Source organism: Coregonus clupeaformis, chromosome 15 (assembly GCF_020615455.1).
Source record: "Coregonus clupeaformis isolate EN_2021a chromosome 15, ASM2061545v1, whole genome shotgun sequence".
Classification (NCBI taxonomy): domain Eukaryota; kingdom Metazoa; phylum Chordata; class Actinopteri; order Salmoniformes; family Salmonidae; genus Coregonus; species Coregonus clupeaformis.
In genome coordinates this window covers 39,303,246-39,312,491 of record NC_059206.1, presented here as the reverse complement: position 1 = coordinate 39,312,491, position 9,246 = coordinate 39,303,246, and the positions used below count along the sequence as shown (strand labels likewise).

Below are 9,246 nucleotides of genomic sequence, written 5' to 3'. Positions count from 1 at the left end.
ATTACGTACGTAAGTCCATATGTGGTAAGACCCAGTTGATATAGTTAATACGTGAAAATGGAATGAAAAATGTATTGTGCAAAATATAAGTAAGTGTTATTTAATGTTTGATGAACACAAAATATATGTAGGCCTGCTGATATTCATGTCACCTTTCTCTCCTGTCTCTAGCACCCTGAGTAGTTCCAAAAGCTGTCACATTTACACTTGAGGAGAGTCTTCCCTCTAAACCCGAGGATAATTATTAATTGTAAAAAAAAAAAAAAAAAAGTCACATACTCTACATATAATCTCAATAATTAAATGGTAAACCTAATAATCAACGTTTCGGGGAATGCAGTGCCTTCTAAAGAGAGTAATTAATTAACACAAAGTATGCTGCTTGAGTGGAAACCCTGGATCAGATCACCGACCACTGACTCATTTAATCACTTAAAAGGACTGAATGTTGAAGAGGAAGTAGTTTACTGATCAACAAGCTGTTTTTTCTATCCATGTGCATTTTCTTCAGCTTCACCAATTTTGAGTTGTCATTGCTGGTCATTCACCACATTGGAGTTGGCTAATAAAGCAAAAGGTAATTAGGTTTAATTGAAAATCACAATTAATTTATTAATGATTAAATCAGTCATACTTCTGTGAAATATGAACATAGTAAAAAGACAACTTAAAACAGATGTTTTATGTGTAAACAGAACAAAAAGATGAGAATTTAAAACACATAAATCAAAGTTGTCACGGTGGCTCCATTGGATGGAACTGGCAGGATATCCTCATCTTCTCATGATTGAGTTAAGTTTTTGCCTCATCAGCTGAGCTTGCCTAATTCGCATGGCAGCTCTCACGATCTTCTTCACTCTTGGGTCTGCACAGTACTTCCTCCCATTGGCATGTAATCTACAGTACAAGAAGAGAGTGGGACATTGTGGGTGCATTTCAGATCTTTACAATGCCTGGAGAAGTATTTTGCATCTAATCAACCACATTAATATGATAATGGTCCTCTAATCTGTGTAGAAAATGTGTATCTGGAACGCACCCCATGACAGTCTTATTGGCATATGTTTTTGTGTAACAGAAAAAGTAGATAGGGAATCTTGAAAGATAAGACCAGAGGCGTCATTCCCATAGATTTGCTCAGAATTATTTTTTTTTTTTTTTCTCCAGATGTTAAATGAATTACTAAACTTCATTTTTAAGCCCACATTTTATAATTGTTTATAAAAAAAGATCTGTCAGCGGTATTTTGCGGAGGGGGCCCACTGACTGGACCAGGCAAAGAGTAACCCCCCTACCCATTCTTCCTAGTAAGTGGTTCCTTCCTAGGTGCATCACGGAGCAAAGATATGGTAGGCAGGACACTAGACACTCTAGTGTGTGCAGACCACAGGCGGCCGGTAGCAACTTAATTTGGGAGGACGGTCTCATAGTAATGGCTGGAAAGGAATATATGGAATGGTATCGAACACATCAAAAACATGGTTTCCATGTGTTTAATACCATTCACTCCATTCCAGCTATTATTATGAGATGTCCTCCCTTCAGCAGCCTCCTGTAGTGCAGACAGTATCATCAGTGGAGGAAGAGAAAGAGTTTGATTTGATTTTAGCTGCCGGTGATGGGCAGGACTTGCAGGAGGTATGTTTGAACAAGCTATGTAGCTTATTTATTCATTCGTGATGAATAAATAAAAAATATAAATACATGTTGTTTCTCTATAATACCAGCCACCTAGCAATTTTATGAAGTTGCTTTAGCTAGTCAGCTAGATAGGTTATCAATCTCCCAACCTAATAACTAGCTACCAAGCCATTTCAGGTTAATCAAGATTGAGTAGCTTGTCTAACTAATCTCTGTTGGCATGCCTATGGGGGTTGTTGTATTAGCAAAGACGGTAGCCTGCCGTACATGCAGTGGTGTAAAGTACTTAAGTAAAAATACTTTAAAGAACTACTTAAGTCGTTTTTTGGGGGGGTATCTGTATTTGACTTTTTATATTTTTGCCAATTTTTACTTTACTACATTCCTAAAGAAAATAATGTACTTTTTACGCCATACATTTTCCCTGACACCCAAAAGTACTCGTTACATTTTGACAGGAAAATGGTCCAATTCACACACTTATCAAGAGAACATCCCTGGTTATCTCTACTGCCTCTGATCTGGTGGACTCACTAAACACCAATGCTTTGTTTGTAAATTATGTCTGAGTGTTGGAGTGTACCCCTGGCTATCCGTCAATAAAAAATATATATGAAAATATTGTGCCGTCTAGTTTGCTTAATATAAGGAATTTGAAATTATTTTTACTTTTACTTTTGATACTTCAGTACATTTTAGCAATTCCATTTACTTTTGATACTTAAGTATATTTAAAACCGAATATTTGTAGACTTTTACTCAAGTTGTATTTTACTGAGTGACTTTCTTGAGTCATATTCTATTAAGGTATCTTCACTTTTACTCAAGTATGACAATTTAGTACTTTTTCCACCACTACCTCCATGCAATCTATATGCACTATTTTCTTTAGCGAAATTGTGACAATACAGGACAAGTAGTGAGGACTCACACAACAGCGTCGATCTCACATGCACCATGGCTGTGTTGGACGTCATATCGTTCCACTCGCATTAGTATGCTTAAAGGAATGCTCCTGGATGTCCCAACACAACATTTTGGAATGGCTCCTGAAAGAGGCAGTTATAACCATGTCAGAGCTACACAAAGATACAGAATAACCAATCCCAAAAAATGCCAAATGAAAATCCATCAATACTGAATCAATTAAATTCCAGAGCAATTAAAAACCAGCAAGACCACACCCATCGAGGACTGGAGTTGTGCACACAGTATATTAATAACATTTTCAAGGGAGCATCACATTACCTTGGATGGAGTAGATGGTGACACACAGCATAAGAGCCAGAACCCTGAGATCCATCAATGAGATTTGGAGTCCTACACTATCTGGTTGATTTAGATCTATGCCACTGTCTAATCTGGTTGATTTAGATATTTGTCCCAGACTCCTGTTTGCCTGTTCTGATCCATCTACTACTCTGAATGGGGTCACTGGCTGCTAATATCAGCAAAAAAAAAAAAAAAAAAAAAAACACTCCTCTCTACAGGTCTGCATGCCTATTGGCTGATTCTTTAACGGCAAAAAACTCACTGATGACTGATATGTGAAGTGAAAGAGAAAGAGAAAGCCATGATGTGTTAATACCTATGCATTTTCATGCAGATTTTATTATGATGGGGGAAAAAAAACTTGAGGACAACCAGATAACTAAAATGTTAAAAATAAAAAATATTCTGTAAATCAGTGAATGTAAACATTCCCACTGCATAATTTCATTTAAATAAACATATAAAACAACAATACATTAAGAAACATAAAACCCTTTAACACCCTTAAATTAAATTTGTTACAAAATAAAACATAACAAATAAAATACTAGTAAACAAGGAAGGATCTCCTTACAATTTGTTCATAAAACCTGGATATAGCTTTGACAGAATATGGTCCAGTTAACTCATTCAGTTTGGCAAAAACAACAAATAGCATTAACTCCCTCCATCCCATGGGTTATGAATCTGCAACAGACACAAAAATAGCATAAGTCAGTGTAAACCACTGCTTGGCTAAATACTTGATTCTGCTTGAGAAGGTGTTGGTTATTTATATGTATATAAAAATACATGCAAGAACAACGGCATGCACACTCAGACAGGCAAAATTATGGTGTGTTGGGTTGTGGGAGGCAGCGTGGTATAGTAATGAAATGTCAATTAATAGAGCTGACATAATTCCCTATTACACATGACAGAGACATGTCTGCACACAATATATTACACAATGTTATGCCCTGCAGGCCAGAACTATGACTTACCCGTCATTCTCCAGGAGGGGTTGGGGGTACTGTGAGAGACAGAGGGGCTCTGATCCTGGCCATCTGGAAAATGCTGCAGAGACACAAGACAGACAACATCACAAATTCATCCACATTTCTTTATTAATGGATATTAAATGAACACTTGGGGCACATTAATTGTGTCAGTTTGGCTAATCTTGTTTTCTCATTAAAAAGTCAGCTCCTAAAAATCAACCATGATTCCCAGAAATGATCTGGGGTGGTTTGGAAAAAAACAAAGACGGTTCAACCTACAGTGTATCAATTCAAAAAGCCAATTGGCAATCGTGAATAGTTAGGTGGTATGTTGCGTGATCTTTCAGATGGGGCTTGTACTGACATGTTTTAGAGTAAGGTTTCCCAAACTCGGTCCTGAGCCCCCCCGGGTGCACATTTTGGTTTTTGCACTAGCACTCATCATCAAGCTTTGTTTATTTGAATCAGCTGTGTAGAGCTAGGGCAAAAACCAAAACGTGCACCCAGGGGGGGCCCCAGGACCGAGTTTGGGAAACCATGTTTTAGAGACTAGGCCTACAGTCTAGTTATTTTAAAGGTCAACTGCTCCTTAGAACCAACTTATCTGGTTTTAAACAGCCTATGTGGCATCAATATGAATCAGAAACATTCATTATTCTTTCAAAATTGACTACAAAGTGTAAATAGTATAATTTTGGTCATAAACAGTGGTGTGCATTCATGGAGCCAAGGGAAGCCAGGCTTCCCCCAAAAAGTGTTACATAATTTCCTTCAATTCGCAAGAGGCTGAATGTATCTCACCGGAGAAAGCATCCAAGCGAGCGAAACAGCGTCTATCTGTCTCTGTAAGCCATCTATCTGATGCTGTCTGGTCATAAAGAGTATGACATTGTTGCCGCCTGTAGCATTGAATGCAAGGGAAGCCAGCGAGCATTTGGCCTCCCTTGATAAAAAAAAAGTATTAGATAGTAACCAATCAGGGTTGAGCTAAACTGAGTGAGCTGTTTTGTGAAAGGTCCTGGCGCACCAAAAAAAAGTGTTAAGGGAAGCCAGTTTGGATTTGGCATTGCTCCTATCAAATCGCATCGAGCGCATACGTCATTGACAGAAACAACTTGAATTGTTGCATCTCGTTGTGTTGCTGTCCTCCAGTGGCTAGCTAGCTAGCTAAAATTGGCACTTTCCTACATTAGCCATGGATGGAGATAGGGATTTGGACTTTTACTTAATTCTCCGTACTGGCCAATGATTATAATGGCAATTCTGATCCAACCATTAATTCACACATTGTGCCTCTGGCCTGAGAGGATGGAAGTGTAATATGTAGCTAGATTTAGAAGGCTGTCAACTCCGTCAGAAATACACAGGTTTCAGATTTATTCAATTATTTTCAGGTTTTTGCTCTCAAGGTCACACTTTTTTTTTTTGTTGAAAAACAACATTGGATGTTCTAAGTCCATAACAATGCAGTAGACCACTTTTGAGGACTGGGTAAAATCTAAGAAATGTTTATTTGAGTTACCCTTTAATTCAAGTGCACAGACACCTAGCACTGTTGTTTGGTTAGCAGTGTTTCTGTAGCACATGAGATGGAGCTTGCTAAACAAATGGCCACTGGATTGATGTAAATAATCATGATATAATTTCATTCTGCCAGGAAGGCATAGGCTACTTTGTAGCTAGTTAACACTTAATTGAGAAGATTTTTGGGAAAGCCATTCCATCTACCAGAAGACTGTTGGGTCTATCATTAGCATTGCTATATTTTCTTGTTCCTTTTCCTGTTTGAAACCTGGACATTTTACTTCATATTATGAGGCATGTCTTACCTTTCTTCAAAGTACCCTATATAGCCAAAATGCACCATAGAAACGTGGAGACAATTATTTTATAAAGACTTCCTCGTATGCGTTCTCCTGTTCTATTGGGTTTCTTTCAACTTTCTTTCATTGTCTAGCAGCCAAAGGCATTATCCTAGTCATATTAGCAAACCTTGATGGTTGTTGCATTTTTTGATTTCTTTCTACATTTCTAACGGATATTTCCATGAAACCGCTCGCATGTGTGGTGTGCATTTTAGAACTGTATTTTCCCGCAAATTGAATTTTGGAACATTCACACGCAGGTCTACCGCCGTGTGCACACTGCTGCGCCTAAAATGTGAACAAAGTTGATCAACATTTTAAGCTAAACATTCTGAACTGTTCCATCAGCCTTATTAATTGATATGGCGTATACACTGTATCTCCACTATACTACTTTGATACACATTAAGGGAGTTCATGTGAGTATACGCAGTGCCCACAGAAAAATAAGTGGGTATATGGCGTATACCCTCCAATACACCACAGGTAAGTAGAGAAGTTTTGTTTATAGCTAGCTAGCTACATCATTATTTGGTAGCTTAGTATCATAGCGGCATAGCCTATAATACTGTGATGTAACTAGCTAAATACATGTGCCTAACATGCAATTTGAGAGGAAGATTTGCATAGCTAACATTGTACCTGAAGACAGGTTTGCTCCCTGGTAGCTAACGTTAGCTAGCTAGCTCATAATCACGCAAACCTGACGACGTTTGACGCATGTTGCCAGCTTGCTTTCAACAATGTTTCAACTCAAACTGGCTAGCTACTGTCCTTGTGTCGTGATTGAATGGCAAAAACACCCAAGAAACACCCACATCAAACCACACCCCCCAAGACAACTCTTGTTTGCCTTCAGTCATGGCCGCTAGCATTTCTTAATGAGCAATGATAAAAAACAAGGCCAAATCAGGATGTGCAGACACCCTTTAATGGTTCAACAACACCATATCCTGACTGCTATCTATACGCAGATGTACCTACACCAGTTCTAGCAATAGACCAAAATGTACCCAACCAGTTCTATAGACTGACATTTCAAGAAGATGTGTGTAATTTCATTGAGAAACAATGATAACCTGGATCCAGCATTAATACATAGGCCATTCAACTCTACACCATCTGTCCAATCACATTAAGTCTGCCTCTACATCTCTCCCTCCATTTATCCATCCTTTCTCCCTCTTCCCTCTCCTCATCATTGCCTCTCACCTGTTGGATCTGCTGGATCTCCCTCATAGCCAATCGGATGGAAGGATACAACCGGGGGACGGGCCTGCTCTTGTGGTCCCTCTTGTCCTCCTCTTCTTCCCACTCTCCTCTCTCCCTGTCCCTCCCTCCGCGGGCCTCCCCTCCTCTAGCCTCGGCCCGGTGTCTGCGGTCAGATATCCGCCTGAGGACAGGGGGTCTCTGGGACTCCAGGCTGGGGCTCTGCCCCGGGGGCAGGAAGAGCCGTTGTAGCTCCAGGTGGACGGGGGTCGACTCGCCCTCCTCCTCCTCCCCAGACTTGGAGCTCCCGTGGTCGGCTGAAGCCAGGAGGTCCAGGCCCTTCAAGTCCTCGTAGTCTGTGTTCTGGTCACATGTCTGAAACAACAGATTAAAATTAGCTTACATTAAATCTGGAACAGTGCATGCATGTAGATTGTAGAACACTTGCTATAAGCTTTCATGGCTCTTCCCAGACTACATCAAATGCATAAATGTTTGATGATGCATTCTTATTGTTTAATATTACACACAGATCCTGGCAGACCCTGTTACAACTGTGGGTATATTCAAGACAGTATTTGACAGGAGCCAGACCCTAAAGGGTGTTTGACCCGATGCTGACCTGTCCGCAGGGGGTGGTAAGCAGCTCGTTGAAGGGCTTGATGCCCACCCGGCTGTGGTGCTGCACCAGGTCAGGCAGGGAGGGGTGAGCCTTATCCTCCCCCAGGATCACATACTTCCCGTTGGACTGCATCTCGATCATAAAGTGCCTGCAGCGGTTCGCACCCCTGACAGCGGATAGACGGAGAGGCCAAGGTCAGAGGGTAAAGGGTACACATAGGTCACAAAGGATTAGGGCCAAACGGGAGGTTAGGGGTTTAATGTCTTAGATTCATCCACCAAATGACACATATGTTTAAATCCAGTTTGTCATCCTCAGTCTTACTTGTATGTTAGTGTGTAGCCCTCCCGGCTCTGTCCCACACGAATCAGAAAGCAGCCCACAGGCTTGTCCGTCATAAGATCCTCTGCTTGTCTGTAGAGGAGACATACACAGAAAGACTTGTTAAAACCACAACGAAATCTGAATGAGAATGTGCGTACATGTGCATGTGTGTTTGGCATCCTCTCTTACTGACCTGCGTGTGATCATGCCATGGAACCAGCAGGGGAAGGCTCCATTGTGGACCACCTTGCGGGCCTGCGTCTCCTTGAACCAGCGGATGGTGTTCTTCCTCTTCTTGCTCCTCTCCCTGGCCCGCTCCTCTCCCCCTGCCTGGCCCACCAACTCAGCCAGTTCAATGTGCACCTCCAGGTTGTCAAAGGGAGTGGCCTGGGAGAGACAGAGGGAACCGTATAGGGTAAATCTTAGGGTCATTTAAGGCTCAGTTTAGGGTCAAATTTAGTCATCAAAGACTGGGAGTGGATGTCAGGGTATAGAGTGGGAGGGCGATTGTCGTAGGGTACAAGATCAGTCAATAGCATGGTTCCCACTAACATGCTGTCTGCGTGCTAGCCAGTGCTTGCTAGCACCAGAGATATTTATAACAGAGAGACAACATGAGATTCCTTCCTGCAAATTACTTCTTACAGTTCTCAATTAAATAAAGGTTACCAGTGTAGACTCTTGAGTGTGGCTCACCTCAAATGGTTTGCTGCGGGGCCGTGGGACAGGGGCCAGGTGGATAGCTGTGGGCAGGATGGAGCGAGGCCGGGGCTGTGGCTTCTTCTTCCTGGGTAGGGGCACGGGTGGAGAGAATGGCCCTGAGACACACAGACACCCCGGTTAAAGCTACACTGACTGTACAAAACATTAAGGACACCTGCTCTTTCCATGACATACACTGACATGGGTGATTCTAGCTGAAAGTTATGATCCCTTATTGATGTCACTTTTTAAATCCACTTCAATCAGTGTAGATGAAAGGGAGGAGACAGGTTAAAGAAGGATCTTTAAGCGTTGAGACAATTGAGACATGGATTGTGTATGTGTCATTCAGAGTGTAAATGGGCAAGACAAAATATTTAAGTGCCTTTGAACGGGGTAGCCAGGCGCACCGGTTTGTGTCAAGAACTGCAACGTTGCTGGGTTTTTCATGCTCAACAGTTTCCTGTGTATCAAGAATGGTCCACCACCCACAGGCCATCCAGCCAACTTGACAACTATAGGAAGCATTGGAGCCAACATGGGCCAGCATCCCTGTGGAACGCTTTCGACACCTTGTAGAGTCCATGCCCCGACGAATTGAGCCTGTTCTGAGGGCAAAAGTGTGGGGGGG

At 41.6% G+C, this 9,246-nt stretch overlaps 2 protein-coding genes across 2 annotated transcripts in view; both read right to left on the bottom strand.

The window, feature by feature from the left end:
• Positions 1-448: 448 nt before the first annotated feature.
• Positions 449-3,064, bottom strand: ccl27b (chemokine (C-C motif) ligand 27b). Its single transcript, XM_041899494.1, has 3 exons — positions 2,890-3,064; positions 2,573-2,690; positions 449-897 (listed from the first exon to the last, which is right to left on the bottom strand). Exons 1-3 carry the CDS (start codon positions 2,942-2,944, stop codon positions 774-776), a joined length of 297 nt encoding a protein of 98 aa, XP_041755428.1. The 5' UTR covers positions 2,945-3,064; the 3' UTR covers positions 449-773.
• A 154-nt stretch (positions 3,065-3,218) lies between these two features.
• Positions 3,219-9,246, bottom strand: part of LOC121582463 (myosin-IIIb) — a 47,516-nt gene continuing 41,488 nt past the window's right edge. Inside the window, exons 24-30 of the mRNA XM_041898265.2 lie at positions 8,610-8,731; positions 8,107-8,300; positions 7,914-8,003; positions 7,590-7,755; positions 6,971-7,342; positions 3,897-3,969; positions 3,219-3,600 (exon numbers count right to left, since the gene is read on the bottom strand). Of these exons, the coding sequence (XP_041754199.2) occupies positions 3,593-3,600; positions 3,897-3,969; positions 6,971-7,342; positions 7,590-7,755; positions 7,914-8,003; positions 8,107-8,300; positions 8,610-8,731 (1,025 nt within the window). The 3' untranslated portion in view covers positions 3,219-3,592. The remainder of the gene's footprint in view (positions 3,601-3,896; positions 3,970-6,970; positions 7,343-7,589; positions 7,756-7,913; positions 8,004-8,106; positions 8,301-8,609; positions 8,732-9,246) is intronic.

What these genes read in the sequence shown, in the direction of transcription:
- ccl27b (XM_041899494.1), bottom strand. Translation starts at nt 2,944, where the DNA reads ATGGATCTCAGGGTTCTGGCTCTTATGCTGTGTGTCACCATCTACTCC. An exon ending in CACCATCTACTCCATCCAAG is followed by an intron (nt 2,691 to 2,889) that starts GTAATGTGATGC and finishes TGCCTCTTTCAG; the next exon opens with GAGCCATTCCAAAATGTTGT. An exon ending in TGTGAGATCGACGCTGTTGT is followed by an intron (nt 898 to 2,572) that starts GTGAGTCCTCAC and finishes CTTGTACTGTAG; the next exon opens with ATTACATGCCAATGGGAGGA.